Genomic DNA, 20,024 nt, shown 5'->3' on the forward strand with positions numbered 1-20,024 from the left:
TCTCTGCCCACTTGGTTGCCTAGCAACCAAGGGACAGCCAGGTTTCAGTTAGGGGACAGGCAGATTTAGGCCTCACTTAGACTTCTTCCACAGATTATCTAATTTGCACTGGATTATATGGCAGTGTAGGCTCAAGGCCCTTCCACACAGCTATATAACCCATTTATAATCTTATATTATCTGCTTTGCACTGGATTATCTTGACTCCACACTACCATATAATCCACTTCAGTGTGCATTTTATACAGCTGTGAAGAAGGAGCCTCATATAATCCAGTTCTAAGCAGATAATTTAAGATTAGAAATATACAGTAGAGTCTCACTTATCCAACGTAAACAGGCCGGCAGGATAAGTGAATATGTTGGATAATAAGAAGGGATTCAGGAAAAGCCAATTAAACATCAAATTAGGTAATCGTTATACAAATTAAGCAACAAAACATCATATTATACAACAACCAATCAGAAATATTGTATATTCACAACCTTTAGGAAATAATATCCCCTGATGGCGCAGCGTGTTAAAGCGCTGAGCTGCTGAACTTCTGGACCGAAAGGCCACAGGTTTGAATTGGGGGAGCGGAGAGAGCCCCCACTGTTAGCCCCAGCTTCTGCCAACCCAGAAGTTCGAAAACATGCAAATGTGAGTGCATCAATAGGTACTGCTCCGGCGGGAAGGCAACGCCGCTCCATGCAGTCATCCCACATGACCTTGGAGGAGTCTGCGGACAACGCCGGCTCTTCGGCTTAGAAATGGAGATGAGCACCAACCCCCAGAGTCAGACACGACTGGACTTAATGTCTGGGGAAAACCTTGACCCTTTACCTTAACTACCACCAATTCCTCAATACTTTATTTCCCATACCACCAGACTTCGCCACAGCAACGCGTGGCCGGGCACAGCTAGTATATATATATAAATGTAATGTGCATCATTCCAACGGAGTAAACAACAAAACCACTGGACCAAATCACACCAAATTTGGTCACAAAATACATAGTCACCCAATCAATCTGCATGCGGCAGCGTGTCAGCAAAAATGGCTAGGCGTGTCAGTGCTGACACGCGTGTCATAGGTTGGCCATCACTGATCTAGGAAGGAGAAATAAGGAGGGAGAGGAGAAATAGTGTCTGGTGGCGCAGTATGTTAAAGCTTTGAGATGCTGAACTTGCGGACCGAAAGGTCGCAGGTTCGAATCCGGGGAGCGGAATGAGCGCCCACTGTTAGCCCCAGCTCCTGCCAACCTAGCAGTTCGAAAACATGCAAATGTGAGTAGAGCAATAGGCACCGCTCCAGCAGGAAGGTAATGACACTCCATGCAGTCATGACCTTGGAGGTGTCTACGGACAACGCCGGCTCTTTGGCTTAGAATTGGAGATGAGCACCAACCCCCAGAGTCGGTCACGACTGGACTTAACGTCAGGGGAAACCTTTACCTTTTAAATATGCAAATGTGAGTAGAGCAATAGGTACCGCTCCGGCGGGAAGATAATGACACTCCATCCAGTCATGACTTTGGAGGTGTCTACGGACAACGCCGGCTCTGTCAGAAATGATCTTCTGACAGTCCTCTTGCAAGGTCAAGAAAGATCCACCATCATCAGAGTCAGCCTTTTGATCCTGAAAGCTATCAAGAAAAGAGCACATTTCCTGAAAGAAGAATCAGGAAAATAAGATTTTGATGGCAAACAGAAGGTCAGCTGCCTGTCCTCCCATCCTTTTTGCCTTGTTTTTATTTATGTTGCACATTGAAATGGTCATATGACTGGTCAAACAAATAAATTATTATTATTATTTTATTATGACACAGCAAACAAGATAGATATGCTGGAATAATAGTAATAATAATAATAATAATAATAATAATAATAATAATAATAAGAAATCCAGCATTATTATTATTATTATTATTATTATTATTATTATTTTATTATGACACAGCAAACAAGATGGACATGCTGAATTTTGTATCACAAAACCACAAGTCGAACACTTCCCAAGTGTCTAGGACTGTGTGATGTATTTTCGGATGATGCTGCAGATCCCAGTAGGGTGGCCTTTTGCAGTTGGCAAATCGTGATTTTGTCAATGTCTATTGTTTCCAAATGCCGGCTGAGATCTTTTGGCACGGCACCCAGTGTGCCCATCACCACCGGGACCACTTGCACTGGTTTCTGCCAGAGTCTTTGAAGTTCAATCTTGAGGTCCTGAGAGCGGCTGAGTTTTTCCTGTTGTTTTTCGTCAATGCGACTGTCACCTGGGATGGCGACATCAATGATCCAAACCTTTTTCTTTTCCACAACTGTGATGTCTGGTGTGTTGTGTTCCAGAACTTTGTCAGTCTGGATTCGGAAGTCCCACAGTATCTTTGCGTGCCCATTTTCCAAGACTTTTGCAGGTTTGTGATCCCACCAGTTCTTTGCTGCTGGGAGGTGGTACTTGAGGAATAAGTTCCAATGAATCATTTGGGCCACATAGTTGTGCCTCTGTTTGTAGTCTGTCTGTGCGATTTTCTTACAGCAGCTGAGGATATGATCTATGGTTTCGTCGGTTTCCTTGCACAGTCTGCATTTTGGGTCATCAGCTGATTTTTCGATCTTGGCCTGAATTGCCTTTGTCCTGATGTCTTGCTCCTGGGCTGCAAGGATCAGGCCTTCTGTCTCCTTCTTCAAGGTCCCATTCGTGAGCCATAGCCAGGTCTTCTATTATTATTATTAATATTATTATTATTATTAATGGCCTTTGTTCTGATGTCTTGCTCCTGGGCTGCAAGGATCAGGCCTTCTGTCTCCTTCTTCAAGGTCCCATTCGTGAGCCATAGCCAGGTCTTCTATTATTATTATTATTATTATTATTATTATTATTATTATTATTATTAATTGCCTTTGTCCTGATGTCTTGCTCCTGGGCTGCAAGGATCAGGCCTTCTGTCTCCTTCTTCAGGGTCCCATTCGTGAGCCAGAGCCAGGTCTTCTCCTTCTCAGCTTTTCCTTCAATTTTGTCAAGGAACTTTCCATGCATTGTTTTGTTGTGCCAGCTGTCAGCTCTAGTTTGTAGTGCGGTTTTCTTGTACTGGTGTTTTGTCTGCTATGCTTTGTGGAGTTTCTGATTTTTGACTTCAATCAATTATTATTATTATTATTATTATTATTATTATTATTATTATTATTGTCTTTGCCATCCAAGTCTATCCTTGGGAGATAAGGAATGAAGCACGAGCCACTTCCATCCCTGAAGTTGCAGCGGAAGATCCCTTAGGATGCTCTCCGGCTAGGTTGCTTGCTTGCTTTATATATTGGAGAGCGCAGCTCTTGGCTGCTCCGTGTGTGCATGCCTGTGCATTTCAGGCTCGCAGCTGCGGAGTGCACTAGCAGATGCTCTCCTGAGCTAAGCTGATTTACTTGCTCAAGATCTGACCTCATCCTTTTGCCGGGATGGGCTCTCCAGAAGATTGCAACTGAGGGTCTGCAGCTGTGCCAAAGAGATGGAGAGGAGACACTGAGAAGGATTTTGTTGGTTTGCTAGAACAACTGGATTTTGTTTTGGGGTCTGGCAAAGATGTCAGTCTCCGGGAAGAAGGAATTTGACGTCAAGCAGATCCTGAGGCTCCGCTGGAGATGGTTTAGCCACCCCTCGCAGGGCTCCACCGGCACCGGAGGTTGTCTCCAGCAGGAAGGATATGAGCACAGAGGGACGCCGGTGCCGGGCAGGCTGAAAAGCCACTCGCGGGACAGAAATGGGCTCAAGAAGAACAACAGCCCCATCCACCACAACCTCCTGGCGCCCGTGCCCGCCGGACCGACCCCGGTGCCCCACCGCCCCGTCCAGACCTGGCAGGAGGACCTCATCGAACACCTCCAGGGGACGGAGGAGATGCCCAAGGAGAACGAGGAGAAAGAAGACCCCAACAAGAACACACAGGAGACACAAATAGTCACAGAAGGGAACAGCGAGGAGGCAGTTGAGAGGTGAGCATGTTACACTGTATTATTTCGGGCTGCTGTCGTAGTTCTTACTTATCCATTCATTAACGTCATCACCAGCACTATATTCTGAATCCTTGATTTGGATTTGTAATTTTATGTCTGTTTTTTAATAGAATTGTTTTGGTTCTATCTTAAGTGTTTAGGACTGTGTGATTTATTACTTTATTATGACATAGCAAACAAGATAGATATGCTGGATTTCGTATCACAAAATCACAAGTCGAACACTTCCCAAGTGTCTAGGACTGCGTGATGTATTATTATTATTATTACTATTATTATTATTATTATTATTATTTTATTATTATTATTTTATTATGACACAGCAAACAAGATAGATATGCTGTATTTCATATCACAAAATCACAAGTCGAACACTTCCCAAGTGTCTAGAACTGTGTGATGTATTATTATTATTATTATTATTATTATTATTATTATTATTATTATTATTATTGTGTGACACAGCAAACAAGATAGATTTGCTGGATTTCGTATCACAAAATCACAAGTCGAACACTTCCCAAGTGTCTAGGACTGTGTGATGTATTATTATTATTATTATTATTATTATTATTATTATTATTATTATTATTATTATTGTGTGACACAGCAAACAAGATAGATATGCTGGATTTCGTATCACAAAATCACAAGTCGAACACTTCCCAAGTGTCTAGGACTGTGTGATGTATTATTATTATTATTATTATTATTATTATTATTATTATTATTATTATTATTATTATTTTATTATGACACAGCAAACAAGATAGATATGCTGGATTTCGTATCACAAAATCACAATTTGAACACTTCCCAAGTGTCTAGGACTGTGTGATGTATTTTCGGATGATGCGCAGATCCCAGTAGGGTGGCCTTTTGCCGCTGGCAGATCGTAATTTTGTCAATGTCTATTGTTTCCAAATGCCAGTTGAGATCTTTTGGCACGGCACCCAATGTGCCCATCACCACCGGGACCACCTGCACTGGTTTCTGCCAGAGTCTTTGAAGTTCAGTCTTGAGGTCCTGAGAGCGGCTGAGTTTTTCCTGTTGTTTTTCGTCAATGCGACTTTCACCTGGGATGGCGACATCAATGATCCAAACCTTGTTCTTTTCCACAACTGTGATGTCTGGTGTGTTGTGTTCCAGAACTTTGTCAGTCTGGATTATTATTATTATTATTTTATTATGACACAGCAAACAAGATAGATATGCTAGATTTCGTATCACAAAATCACAAGTCGAACACTTCCCAAGTGTCTAGGACTGTGTTGTTGTTGTAATTATTGTTATTATTATTATTATTATTGACACAGAGACAGAGTATGACACAGCAAATGAGATATATAGGCTGGATTTCGTATAAGAAAATCAGAAGTCGAACACTTCCCAAGTCTTTAGGACTGTGTGATTTATTATTATTATTATTATTATTATTATTATTATTATTATTATTATTATTATTATTGACACAGAGTACAACACAGCAAACGAGATATATATGCTGGATTTCGTATCACAAAATCACAAGTCGAACACTTCCCAAGTGTTTAGAACTGTGTGATTATTATTATTATTATTATTATTATTATTATTATTATTATTATTATTATTATTATGACAAGATATATATGCTGGATTTCATATCACAAAATCATAAGTCGAACACTTCCCAAGTGTTTAGAACTGTGTGATTTATTATTATTATTATTATTATTATTATTATTATTATTGACACAAAGACAGTGTATGACACAGAAAATGAGATCTATATGCTGGATTTTGTATCACAAAACCACAAGTCGAACACTTCCCAAGTGTTTAGGACTGTGTTGTTATTGCTGTTGCTGTTGTTGTTGTTGTTGTTGTTATTATTATTATTATTATTATTATTATTATTATTGTTATTATTATTGTTATTGACACAAAGACAGAGTGCGACATGGCAAATGAGATATATAGGCTGGATTTCGTATTACAAAATCACAAGTCAAACACTTCCCAAGTGTTTACTGTGTGATGTAATTATTATTATTATTATTATTATTATTATTATTATTATTATTATTATATAATCATTGGATTGCTGTGAGTTTTCCGGGTCGTATGGCCATGTTCCGGAAGCATTCTCTCCTGATGTTTTGCCCACACCTATGGCAGCTATCCTCAGAGGTTGTGAGATCTGTTGGAAACTAGGCAAGTGGGGGTTTATCTATCTGTCTATCTGTCTGTCTATCTATCTATCTATCTATCTATCTATCTATCTATCTAATCTATCTATCTGTGGAATTACTTTGCACTGTATTTTACAATGACTTGAGAGATCGCAGTCCCAAGAAGTATTAGAATTTTACACAGAGGAAGGGCAAAGAAAATGGTTGTAAATAGGGACATTTGGAGTATTTCTTGCAGTGCCAATTGCATTGAAAATTACAGCATTTTGTAGGATTACAGATAAAAGTAAAAGGTAGCTTTTGGCTCAAGATGCTCTTCTATTAAATAGATGTTATTTGCTGAAAAATCTCACCGATTTATATCTCGGAACTGCAGAATATTCAGTTCAGACCTTCAGAAATTTGCAATATTTCCATAGGGTTGTTGTATGTCTTTCGGGCTGTGTGGCCATGTTCCAGAAGCATTCTCTCCTGACGTTTCGCCCACATCTATGGCAGGCATCCTCAGAGGACCTCTGAGGATGCCTGCCATAGATGTGGGCGAAACGTCAGGAGAGAATGCTTCTGGAACATGGCCACACAGCCCGAAAGACATACAACAACCCTGTGATTCTGGCCATGAAAGCCTTCGACAACACAATATTTCCATAGCTTTGCAGAGCATGTTCATTTGTCCTTCAGATAAATTATCCAGCTAAGAATTCTCCCTTTGGTGTGACTTTGTCCATAGGTTTTAATTTTAAGGAGTCACATATATGTGTGTGTTCCTACTTGTATATATGCATGTAGATATGCACAGATGCAGTTTCTTGGCATTCTTGCGGCTACTGTTTACTCCTTGAGAAATATAATTCACCTCGACGTACAAGAATATTTTCAAAGGTTTGTTTCCAATTGGAACAAGAGCCTAAGGCTGCAATCCTGTGCAGTTATACGTATTTATTTAGGAGCAAATCCTATTGAATTCAGTTATAATTGCAAAGTTAAGGTTGGATAGCAAACCTGCAGTTCGAAACATTACGGGTCAAAGTTCTGGATGTGTAACCGGAATCTCTGATGCATTCTTTCTCAATGCATAAAGTTGCAGGATTATATAGAAGCAAATGTTCTTGGAGCTGAGTAAATAAAAGAATAATAAGATTGGGTTGCTGTGAGTTTTCTGGGCTGTGTCGCCATGTTCCAGAAGCATTTTCTCCTGACATTTCACCCACATCTATGGCAGGTATCCTCAGAGGTTTATTTACTCTGAGCTGAGTAAATAAAGGAATAGTGAGACTGGGTTGCTGTGAATTTTCTGGGCTGTCTCGCCATGTTCCAGAAGCATTCTCTCCTGACGTTTCACCCACATCTATGGCAGGTATCCTCAGAGGTTTATTTACTCTGAGCTGAGTAAATAAAGGAATAGTGAGACTGGGTTGCTGTGAATTTTCTGGGCTGTCTCGCCATGTTCCAGAAGCATTCTCTCCTGACGATTCACCCACATCTATGGCAGGTATCCTCAGAGGTTTATTTACTCTGAGCTGAGTAAATAAAGGAATAGTGAGACTGGGTTGCTGTGAATTTTCTGGGCTGTCTCGCCATGTTCCAGAAGCATTCTCTCCTGACGTTTCACCCACATCTATGGCAGGTATCCTCAGAGGTTTATTTACTCTGAGCTGAGTAAATAATGAATAGTGAGACTGGGTTGCTGTGAATTTTCTGGGCTGTCTCGCCATGTTCCAGAAGCATTCTCTCCTGACGTTTCACCCACATCTATAGCAGGTATCCTCAGAGGTTTATTTACTCTGAGCTGAGTAAATAAAGGAATAGTGAGACTGGGTTGCTGTGAATTTTCTGGGCTGTCTCGCCATGTTCCAGAAGAGGGCGGCCCACCCATCTCAACAAGCCTAGGAAGAGCAAGATGGGCGGGGTGGCCTCTCCGATCACTGCGCATGCTCCATGCGGCCTCTTGGCGCATGCGCAGTGGTTGGAGAGGACACCCCGCCCATCTCGCTCTTCCTAGGCTCAGTGTCTGTGGCCTTCCCCTGGCCACTGCCGCAGCCTTCCTGCTTCTGCCACTGCGACAAGTGATTTTTTTTTCTGTGATTGATTTGTTCGCTTACACTTCAAAATTACCTTGAGCTGGCTCTGCTTCCTACTTCTTGGCAGGATAGGGTTGGACTGGATGGCCCACCAGGTCTCTTCCAACTCTATGATTCTATGAAAACAGTCAAGCTATCCGACTTTTGTACTTGAAATAAAGAGGGACCACCATTTTGACGTTCACCATAAGTAGAAACCTACCTTGACCTGGCATTGAAACTAAAGAACCTCTCTCTCTATGGCCGACCATTCGGAGCTCTTCCGAATCCCTCTGTCTGCAAAGTTCCACGTTTAAATTTCAAGTCACATCGGCATTTTGTATGCAGATGACATTGAACTGGGCCACTAACTAAGAGCAACGTAAGCTTATTTTGAGCTCGCACAATGAGTTCCAATCAACACCAGCCAAATAAGGTCAGGGTCAGCTATAGAGAAAATCATTAAGCTGCCTCCGGGGCTGCAGAGGAGGAAAGGTGCAAGATTGACAAGGTGAGGCGTGCATGCCTTGCCTTTCAAAGAGATCACGGGAGAGCCATGATGGCATCATGTTATGTTTCCCCAGATCCACTATCATTAGGTCACTTATTTTTCCCTGTGTTACCTATAGCAATAAGCGTACATATATGTTCTATACTTAAGACAGGGGAAAACATCTGGAAGGTTACCATGTGTTGCCGAAGGCTTTCATGACTGGAATCACTGGGTTGCTGTGAGTTTTCCAGGCTGTCTGGCCATGTTCCAGAAGCATTCTCTCCTGACGTTTCACCCACATCTATGGCAGGCATCCTCAGAGGTATGAAGTGTGTTGGAAACTAGGAAAAGTGTGTGATGGGGATTTACCAAAATGGAATTCCCACGATTCCATAGCACGGCATTCCATGGCACTAGGAGTGCCAAACTGCATCAATTCTACAATGTAGATGCATGCTCTGTTGGACAGCATCCTAAAAGGAAACAACTTTCAGGAGCAGGATGGGACAGATCCTTGCTCTCTTTTGATATTTGAATTTCCTTTGAGAGAGAGAAAGCGGTGTATAAATCATCATCATCATCATCACCATCACCACCACCACTACCACCTGGGTAAGGGGCCAGAATTGGATGGGATGTCCCATGGAAGCTGGGACCATTTCAGCTCTGCTGTGCATGAAAAACAGCATTGTTATTCTGGGCACATATTCGCTATTCTGGAAGACGCTCCTTACTTTGCCCCGGTTCTCTTGTGTCTAATACTAGATGATTTTGCTCTAAACCCCCTACGCCGTGAATCTGGTTTTCCATTTAATCACATTACAGTCAGTAGGGGCATCATTTTGAAAGAAACCTAAATTATATATTATACTTTCTCATTACAGGCAGCAAAAATGGGCTGTAGTTGGTACCCGTGGGAGAGATGATAGGCTAGCAGAGTAGAAGTGGCCTTTAAGTAAAGGTTATACACAACTCTGTGAAACGCACTTGCATTAAGAGAAGTTGTTAACAAGTCCAGAACAAGCCTTTAAGCTTACCTTTGGTGCCAGAACACACAGGAGGAGAATTTTGCAGCGTTGTGTGTGTTTACAGTTCCATCTAAATTGTTTGATGGAATGGCACGTTGGAGGACAGAGTCTCCCTGCAGCAGCCCTTCGGCTGTCTCCGTTTTCTGTGCGGTGTGACAGGCAAAAAGAACAAATGCAATTCTTGATTATGTCGACAGAAATATAGGTTGGCAACCTACTCATTGGAGCCTGTGTAGTGTAGTGCTTTGAGGACTCTAGAAGACTAGAAATTGAATTGCCACTCAGCCATGGAAACCCACCAGACGACCCTGGACAACTCAAGCACTTCCAGCCTCAAAGGAAGGCAATGGCAAAACCCACTCTGAATGAATCCTTCAAAGCAAGCTCTGGGGTTGCCATACACCAGAAATGATTGAAAGGTACACAACAGCAACAACATTCTATTCATTAGTTATGACGGTGAGAAGATAAGCCATCTCATCACATGTGGCTCTTGCCCCGTCGTAGGATGCTTTCCACATGGAGCTGGTATTGTTGCACCTCAGAACAGTTCACCTTGCTATTGACACCAAGCCACACACAGAAGATGGTATTTTGTAGTTTTATTGAGCAAAAGCAGTATATATATATATATATATATATATATATATATATTATCAAAGCAGGCAAAAATATAATTTCCAAAGTAGTTGTAAAATAAAGTCAATAAATCCAATGGTCCATAGGCAAAAAGCAAGAGTCTATTCCCAAAGATACAATAGTCCACAGGTTACTAGGATTCACGAGCAGGAGAACTTCCAAAGCATGAAGACATAGACCATCCACTCTGATGAAGCGAGAATTTGCTTTGACAGAGATTTGTCTCCCAACACACAGATTTAAAAGCAACTCAAAAATGCATTTCTCTTCCCTTCAGTGGCCTCCCATTTTCCAGCTAATCTCAGGCTACGCTGAGGCGTTCTTTTCCATTGCAAACGATCTGCCCGAGATAGCAATGGAGCTTCTTGACTGTCAAGGTCAAATGGTTCATTATCTTGCACCTGAACAGGAGCCTGAGATAAATCCAGCTCATTATTTCCCATGGGAATGTATCCCTGGTTTTTATCTATGACAGGCTGGTTCAAGAGTTCATCCATAGGCTGCGCTTCTGAACCAGCCTGTATAACTCCATGATTTCCCATCTCCATGACATTACCATGGAATTCATCTTGCAACCCATCATCTGGCTCCTGCATCTGTAACCCAAAATTCCCTTCCTCATCCTCACTCTGGCTCTGGCTCAAGCGCGAAGATATATCACTGAATACCAAAGTCAGCATTGTCCACGCCATTGCATTTTCAGTGTCTATATATATATAGTTGTGAAAGATGGACAGTGAAGAACGTTGCAAGGGAGAGAATTAACTCATGAGAAAGGGTTCTATGGATATCTTATCCATAGCTTATCTGTCTGAACGTGTCTCCTGCTACGACCCACCTCGAAGCTTAAGATCGTCAGATGAGGCCCTGCTCGCGGTCCCGTCAGCCTCACAGGTGCGGTTGGCAGGGACGAGAGACAGGGCCTTTTCAGTGGTGGCTCCCCGCCTATGGAACGCCCTCCCCATTGAAGTCAGGCAGGCTCCCTCCCTCCTGTCTTTCCGAAAGAGGACAAAAACATGGTTATGGGACCAGGCATTTGAGCATGAGTAACAGCAAAAATGAGATAAGAACATATGTCCTACTGACAGACCCCACATGAACATGGAAAGTGCCTTAAATGTATATTTAAAGGTATAATTATGTATATTTTAATGGATATTCTTAATTTTATTGTAATTTTTAATCTTGATGGATTTTTAAATTTGATGACAACTGTTTTTAATGTGTATTGTTTATATTGTAAGCCGCCCTGAGTCCCCTGATGGGTGAGAAGGGCGGGGTAGAAGTGATGTAATAAATAAATAAATAAATATCGCAAATGGCTAAAAATATATGTGACCTAGAAAATTCGAGCCTGAACTCTCCCTAGAACCAAGTTAAGTTGCGACTGTCATACTTCACATGAATCATGAGAAGATATGTCTCATTAGAAAAGACAACAATGCCTAGCAAGGTACAAGGTAGGTAGGTGTTGATGAAAGGGTGACTTGGAGGTTTCTTCTTCCTATGGTATGAGTCAACCAAGTCAATCTATAGATGTGAACTCTCTTGCCTATATATATATATATATATATATATATATATATATATATATACACACACACACACACACTAGCTGTGCCCGGCCACGCGTTGCTGTGGTGAAGTATGGTGGTATGGGAAATAGAGTATTGAGGAATTGGTGGTAGTTAAGGTAAATGGTAAAGTCCATTATAAATGGGTTATATAGCTGTGTGGAAGGGCCTTGAGTCTACACTGCCATATAATCCAGTTAAATAAGATAATCTGTATTTTATAGGCAGTGTGGAAGAGGCCTAAGTGAGGCCTAACTCTGCCTGTCCCCTGGACTGAGTGGGTTGCTTGGAGACCAAGTGGGCGGAGCTTAGCCTTCTAAGTGGCAGCAATTGGATAAAAACAATTATTCCTTCTCCCTCTAATTAGGACTTTATTTTTCTTTTCTTTTTGTTGTATGAACGTAGAGGCATGGATGAGGGGTTGTGCTGCCAAGTTTAGTGTTTCTGGGATGTGTAGTTTTGTTGTTTTGTCCTAGGCCGAAATTTCATTACCCTTTTATATATATAGATATATATAGCCTTCATGAATGGCAACAATCGCATCTGTATAATTTCGGAATAATCCCATCTCTATATCGGCGAGAACTAAAGAAAAGGCACAAAAGGAACACTTTGCTCTTTCCAATTATAGTTAGCAAATCTTTGAAGGCAGCAATTGATTAGTCTTGTGAAAAATGGCTCTTCAAAACATTTGTGCTGATAGTGGGTGAAAAGGCAATTCGGCCGAGATGAGCTAGTTAAGGCCGGGCTTTGATTGGTTTAATAAAAGGAGGAAAGGCATAAGGCGATGGGACCAACAGGAAATTGCATCACAGTCTATGCATTTTGAGAAGGTCATAAAATGCAATCGCTGAGTTTATAGAAATGCGGCGTAAAAGCACTTTAGAGCTAATGGTCAATTAAAGGCTCTTTTATGACTGAATCATCGACTTTCCCAAACTATTTATGAGGAGATCACGGCAGACCATTAGCGGAACATGTTTTACATTTTGGAAAGCGATCCATACGTGTGCCATTAGGGCCAAGTGGATGTGTGGGGCACGCATTATCCGCCAGCCTCGGGTCAAGGTCTGCCTCTAAGTACCATTTTGGAAACCCTTGTGCCGGCAGGACTGCTGACTTGAAGGTTGAGTTGCTGACCTGGTTCGAATTCAACACGGGGAGAGCACGGACGAGCTCCCTTTATCAGCTCCAGCTCCATGAGAGAAGCCTCCCATAAGGATGGTAAAACATCAAAACATCTGGGCAATGTCACCAAGGCAACATCCTTGCAGACAGCCAATTCTCTCACAGTTTCTCAAGTTGAAAAAAAAAGAATCAACCAGACCACTTTTATGATGAAATTGTTTCATAGTTAAGATCTACACTAGAGACAGAGCAAGATACACATTTGAGACTGAATATTCCATGGCAGTGGAATATGGACTTTATGGATTTCAGGCATCTTATGTTTGCATTTGGGTGCTCTACCCTCTGTTCCCCTGTGCTAAAGGCTGTCAACACCTATTAATTTCAATCCAAGTAAAAGTCTCACAGCATCTTTCAGAATCTGGCCATACCCTCTTTTGGGTGACCTCTTCAAATGTATGAACTCCAAATTTTGCAAAATCCAGTTATCACCGGGACCTTCTGAACAGGAAGACAGACAGCAAAAGAAACATCATGAAGGTATTAAGTCTTCCCTATGTGATCTAAAGTGAACACATACATACACATATATATTTGGCTGGAGTTACACTTTAAAAAATGTACCTGTTTTGAGTTACTTACACATTCAACTTAGGAACAGATACAGAAAATATCTTGTAATGGGACTTGTCCTGGATATATTTTGTTTTGTTTTATTGTAATTGTTTGGACTTGGCCCCGTGTTAGCCGTGTTAGGTGGGATACAAAAATAAAGTAGTTGTTATCATCATCATCATCATCATCATCATCATCATCATCACAACAACAAGATGAGTCCACAGCAGACACTCTGCTGGCTGTTGAATTGGATCACACGTCGGACACTTCCCAAGTGTCTAGGATGATGATGATGATGATGATGATGATGATGATGATTATTATTGTTATTTTATTGTATGACACAGCAAACAAGATAGATATGCTGGATTTCGTATCACAAAATCACAAGTCGAACACTTTCCAAGTGTCTAGGACTGTGTGATGTATTTTCGGATGATGCGTGCAGATCCCAGCAGGGTGGCCTTTTGCAGTTGGCAGATAGTGATTTTGTCAATGTCTATTGTTTCCAAATGCCGGCTGAGATCTTTTGGCACGGCACCCAGTGTGCCCATCACCACCGGGACCACCTGCACTGATTTTTGCCAGAGTCTTTGAAGTTCAATCTTGAGGTCCTGATAGCAACTGAGTTTTTCCTGTTGTTTTTCGTCAATGCGACTGTCACCTGGGATGGCGGCATCAATGATCCAAACCTTTTTCTTTTCCACAACTGTGATGTCTGGTGTGTTGTGTTCCAGAACTTTGTCAGTCTGGATTCGGAAGTCCCACAGTATCTTTGCATGTTCATTTTCCAAGACTTTTGCAGGTTTGTGATCCCACCAGTTCTTTGCTGCTGGGAGGTGGTACTTGAGGCATAAGTTCCAATGAATCATTTGGGCCACATAGTTGTGCCTCTGTTTGTAGTCTGTCTGTGCGATTTTCTTACAGCAGCTGAGGATATGATCCATGGTTTCGTCAGCTTCCTTGCACAGTCTGCATTTTGGGTCATCAGCTGATTCTTCGATCTTGGCCTGAATTGCCTTTGTCCTGATGGCTTGCTCCTGGGCTGCAAGGATCAGGCCTTCTGTCTCCTTCTTCAGGGTCCCATTCGTGAGCCAGAGCCAGGTCTTCTCTTTGTCAGCTTTTCCTTCAATTTTGTCAAGGAACTTTCCATGCAATGTTTTGTTGTGCCAGCTGTCAGCTCTAGTTTGTAGTGCGGTTTTCTTGTACTTTTTTTGTCTGCTGTGCTTTGAGGAGTTTCTGATTTTTGACTTCAATCAAAGCAGGTTATTATTGAAGAACATTTTATTGATTAGCCCTTAGGCCATATCAAAGTACCAAGCCAAACAACCAAGCTTGAAAAGACCTGGTTACATTCTATACAAATATTAAAAGGTTATTATTATTATTATTATTATTATTATTATTATTATTATTACTAGAAACACAACAAGATGAGTCCACATTAGACACTCTGCTAGCTGTTGTCTTGGATCAGACGTCAGACACTTCTCAAGGGTTGTTGTTGTTGTTGCTATTATTATTATTATTATTATTATTATTATTATTATTATTATTATTACTATTGAGTATCCATGGATTTTGGTAGTCATTTAGTGTCCTGGAACCAAATGCCAAGGTCCCACTTTACTTTACTCTCTAAATGAGGAAAACACCCCATGAATTTTTGATGGAGCAAACAAGGAATGCAACAGTAATGTTCAAAGCTCTAATCCACCCACTTAGCTAGCCAAAGATTCCCTTTACAGTGTTGTAGAAATCTTGTCCCCTGACATTTCTTTCTGAATGACTTCATGTTCTCACTTTTACCCCAATTCAACCGACAGCCCTTACCGTTCTTCAACATCTCTTTTGAACACCAAGTCTTATCTTCTGTATCCGCGGGAGAAGAGTGTGAGAAAGGTTTCATCAGGACAGTGGCTTGTTTCCCCGATGAAGATGTTGTTTCTACGGAAACGACCGTTTCTAATTATGGCACTTCTTTCTGACAGATGATGTGAAATAGCACATTGCTGGAGAGCAAAGCACCGTATCAAGCACGCTCCCAGTATCTGCGAGCTGAACCTTCACCAGTGTGCAGGTGCTCCATTATTGGCGTCCACGGCAATTGTTTTTCCAGGGCTTTGTTTTGCCCAGGAGAGGTTTCATTACGGGACCTCAGCTGCGCATACCACACAATGACATGTGGAGAGTCATTGTGGTTCAGTAATGCACCTGGCATGTGGCCACGTAGAGTGCCTTGGGATCGTTTCTTCTATATCAGTAAATCTCTGGACTGCCTACCTGCCTCTCTGCTTTCTTTGCAGTGGACTTATTTTGGAGTTGGGGGACTCCGGCATCATCTAGTGGCCTTCTTATTTGTTTTATTTATTTATTATTTACAGCATTTATATTCCGCCCTTCTCACCCCGAAGGGGACTCAGGGTGGATCACATTACACATATAGGCAAACATTCAATGCCTTTTAACATAGAACAAAGACAAGACAAACATAGGCTCCGAGCGGGCCTCGAACTCATGACCTCCTGGTCAGAGTGATTCATTGCAGCTGGTTGCAGCTGGCTTGCTCTCCCGCCTGCGCCACAGCTCGGGCCTTCTTGATGATGCCAGAGTCCAAGTAGGCTTGTGCATAAAGCAGAGTGAGGCCGTGTATTCCATGCACACAAGAGGACATCAAATGGTCAGTTATTGATTTAGTTATTATTGTATTTTTACCATCAGAAATGGGGAGGGTACCTAAGAGGCAGAAGCATCCTTTTCTTCATCCTGTCCTGATTCTAGTCTCCTTCCCTCTCTTGCTCTCTCTTATTTTATTTTTTTTATTTGTTTATTTATTTACAGTATTTATATTCCGCCCTTCTCACCTCAAGGTGGTCCTTGAGGCATAAGTTCCAATGAATCATTTGGGCCACATAGTTGTGACTCTGTTTGCAGTCTGTCTGTGCGATTTTCTTACAGCAGCTGAGGATATGATCAATGGTTTCGTCGGTTTCCTTGCACAGTCTGCATTTTGGGTCATCAGCTGATTTTTCGATCTTGGCCTGAATGGCCTTTGTTCTGATGACTTGCTCCTGGGCTGCAAGGATCAGGCCTTCTGTCTCCTTCTTCAGGGTCCCATTCGTGAGCCAGAGCCAGGTCTTCTCCTTGTCAGCTTTTCCTTCAATTTTGTCAAGGAACTTTCCATGCAATGTTTTGTTGTGCCAGCTGTCAGCTCTAGTTTGTAGTGCGGTTTTCTTGTACTGATTTTTTGTCTGCTGTGCTTTCAGGATTTTCTGATTTTTGACTTCAATCAAAGCAGGTTATTATTATTATTATTATTATTATTATTATTATTATTATTATTATTATTAGGAGCCCCCAGATGGCGTAGTGGACTAAGTGACTTGAAGGTTGGGTTGCTGACCTGAAAGCTGCCAGTTTCGAATCCCACCTGGGGAGAGTGTAGATGAGCTCCCTCTATCAGCTCCAGCTCCATGCGGGGACATGAGAGAAGCCTCCCACAAGGATGGTAAAAACATCAAAACATTCAGGCGTCCCCTGGGCAACGTCCTTGCAGACGGCCAATTCTCTCACTCCAGAAGCAACTCTGGTTGCTCCTGACACGAAATTATTATTATTATTATTATTATTATTATTATTATTATTATTATCATCATCCATGGGTGAACTGGGGCAGAAGCATCATAGGACGCTTCTTCCACCACGTGTACTTCTCTTGAAACATTGCAGAAAAGCATCATGTCAGGCATTCGTGGTTACTGCAGGGAACTCAAAAAAGCAGGTGGTTATTTAGTTGCTCATGCAATTCTTCCCACCAGATACTTGAGCTTCAGTCTTGGAGATCCATTTTTAAGGGGAAGGCACTGAAAAATGGCACGATCCCAAAAATCTCCAGAGCAAAGCCAGGAATGTAAATGAGAGGTGGCCCCAGTAATTGTTGTAATTGACAATATTGGACTAGACGGCTCCATGGGCTGACTCTTCTAGAAAGACTTCCTAGATGATCTTTTAATTTGTAATAGTCCAATCCTGCCTGTCTCGCCTAAGAAGCATATTTATGGGAAAGGGAAGGGGAACGTGCAACTGGGTTGGGCAATTTACTTCCTTGGAGAAAGTCTGCCATTATTCTTCTCCTCCCGACATCATTTTTGCCGCAATCATTCTTACCTAAAACAGATATTAAAATGTATAAGCAATTGCAAAGTAAATAAGATTAATTGCAAAAGCAATTATTACACAGCAGCTGGGTGAACAATTACTGACTCCGGCATAATTAGGCAAGCGGCACAGGGCTGCCGGGAAATAAATCAGATCCACCGGCACCGGCTCTTCCTCTCCAGGATTTGTGTAGCCGGTCCCCTGTTCCTGCAACTCATCTGCATTTGATAGCCGCCGGACTTGGACAACTAATCAAGCCATAATTGGCTATTTACTTGACACGCTGAACAGGTTATTAGTATTGCAAAGGCAATGCACATCTTTTAATTTATCATCACATACGTGAACGCACATCTATTGGGATAGTTGGCTGCACGGTGAGAAGATCGTTTATTTAGGTCACAGCGACCAAACGATTTCATGTATTTCATTAAAAATGGTTTTATGGGGACGTTCTCAAATGTTGTCAGACAGCGAGGCTTCCTGGGTCAAAGCAAAACAATGGCTTATACCTGACAGAAAGGCCACATTCCTTCTAGAAAGTACATAAGGGAAGAGTACTACAAAGGCCGTTGCTAGGTGAAGTGGCCTTCTGTTAAGTCACTGCATTGGCTGCTACTAGGTAAAGATATATTATGTATGTGTCTTATCGATCTATCTATCAATCATCTATCTATCTATTGTTGGTCTGTTTGTACTACAAAGGCCGTTGCTAGGTGAAGTGGCCTTCTGTGAAGTCACTGCATTGGCTGCTACTAGGTGAAGATATGTATGTATGTATTTATATATGTGTCTGTCTGTCTATCTATCATCTATCTATCTATCTATCTATCTATCTATCTATCTATCTATCTATCTATCTATCTATATGTTTGTCTATTTATACTACAAAGGCTGTTGCTAGGTGAAGTGGCCTTCTATGAAGTCACTGCATTGGCTGCTACTAGGTGAAGATATGTATGTATGTATTTATATATGTGTCTGTCTGTTTGTCTATCTATCTATCTATCTATCTATCTATCTATCTATCTATCTATCTATCTATCTATCTATCTATCTATCTATCTATCTATCTATCCATCCATCCATCCATCCATCCATCCATCCATCCATCCATCCATCCATCTATCTATCTATCTATCTATCTATCTGTTGGTCTGTTTGTACTACAAAGGCTGTTGCTAGGTGAAGTGGCCTTCTGTGAAGTCACTGCATTGGCTGCTACTAGGTGAAGATATGTATGTATGTATTTATATATGTGTCTGTCTGTCTGTCTGTCTATCTATCTATCTATCTATCTATCATCTATCTATCTATATGTTGGTTTGTTTGTACTACAAAGGCTATTTCTAGGTGAAGTGGCCTTCTGTGAAGTCACTGGATTGGCTATTACTAGGTGAAGAAATGTATACGTGTGTGTATCTATCTATCTATCTATCTATCTATCTATCTATCTATCTATCTATATCTATCTATCTATCTATCTATCTATCTATCTATCTATCTATCTATGTTTACCTCATTGCACCACCACAGCACCGCGGATACGTTCTTCATTACCTACACAATCTTTGGCATAATCTGTAAAGCTCTGGATGATTATCTTTTGAAATAATTTGGTGTATGCCATTATCCAATGTATGTTTGCGATATGATCCCTTACTGCCTCTTCCTTTCCTGAATCCAGCCTGAACATCTGATATTTCTTTGTAGTCGAAATGTATACTTCACTTAGTTTGCACAGGAGATTATTGCAATTCCTAGTGTTCCATTTCTTGGGAATTGGAATGTATATGTTTCCATCTGTGTGCCATTCTTTGTTGACAGATTTTCATTAGAACCAAAGTAGGCTCTGGCTCTACTTTATTGTTGAACCATTGCTCCTAGCAATTTATTTCTTCCAAGTGCTTTGAGTATAGTTTCCAGTTTACTTTCTAAAATGTTCCTTTAGCAGCTCAAAAATCAGGTTCTTTATGAAACAACTTTTTTTCCCTTTGTGCAGTAATGTATATAAATAAATATGTGTTTTGAAGGAGTCTTGTAAATATGCATTGTGCGGGAGTCTTTGAAAATTTAGCACGTTTTTATGTCCAATAAGCACAAAACAGGATTGCAGGGTTAAAAGCCCAATCCTATTTTCATCAGAAATAAAAGCTACTG

At 41.3% G+C, this 20,024-nt stretch overlaps 1 protein-coding gene across 1 annotated transcript in view; it reads left to right on the top strand.

Annotated features, from left to right (window-relative positions):
* Positions 1-3,319: 3,319 nt before the first annotated feature.
* klhl4 (kelch like family member 4) overlaps positions 3,320-20,024 on the top strand; it is a 42,844-nt gene continuing 26,139 nt past the window's right edge. The window contains exon 1 of the mRNA XM_008119690.3: positions 3,320-3,971. Coding sequence (XP_008117897.2) covers positions 3,562-3,971 — 410 coding nt within the window. The 5' untranslated portion in view covers positions 3,320-3,561. The remainder of the gene's footprint in view (positions 3,972-20,024) is intronic.

This window comes from Anolis carolinensis, unplaced genomic scaffold, assembly GCF_035594765.1.
Source record: "Anolis carolinensis isolate JA03-04 unplaced genomic scaffold, rAnoCar3.1.pri scaffold_12, whole genome shotgun sequence".
NCBI classification, from domain to species: Eukaryota; Metazoa; Chordata; class Lepidosauria; order Squamata; family Dactyloidae; genus Anolis; species Anolis carolinensis.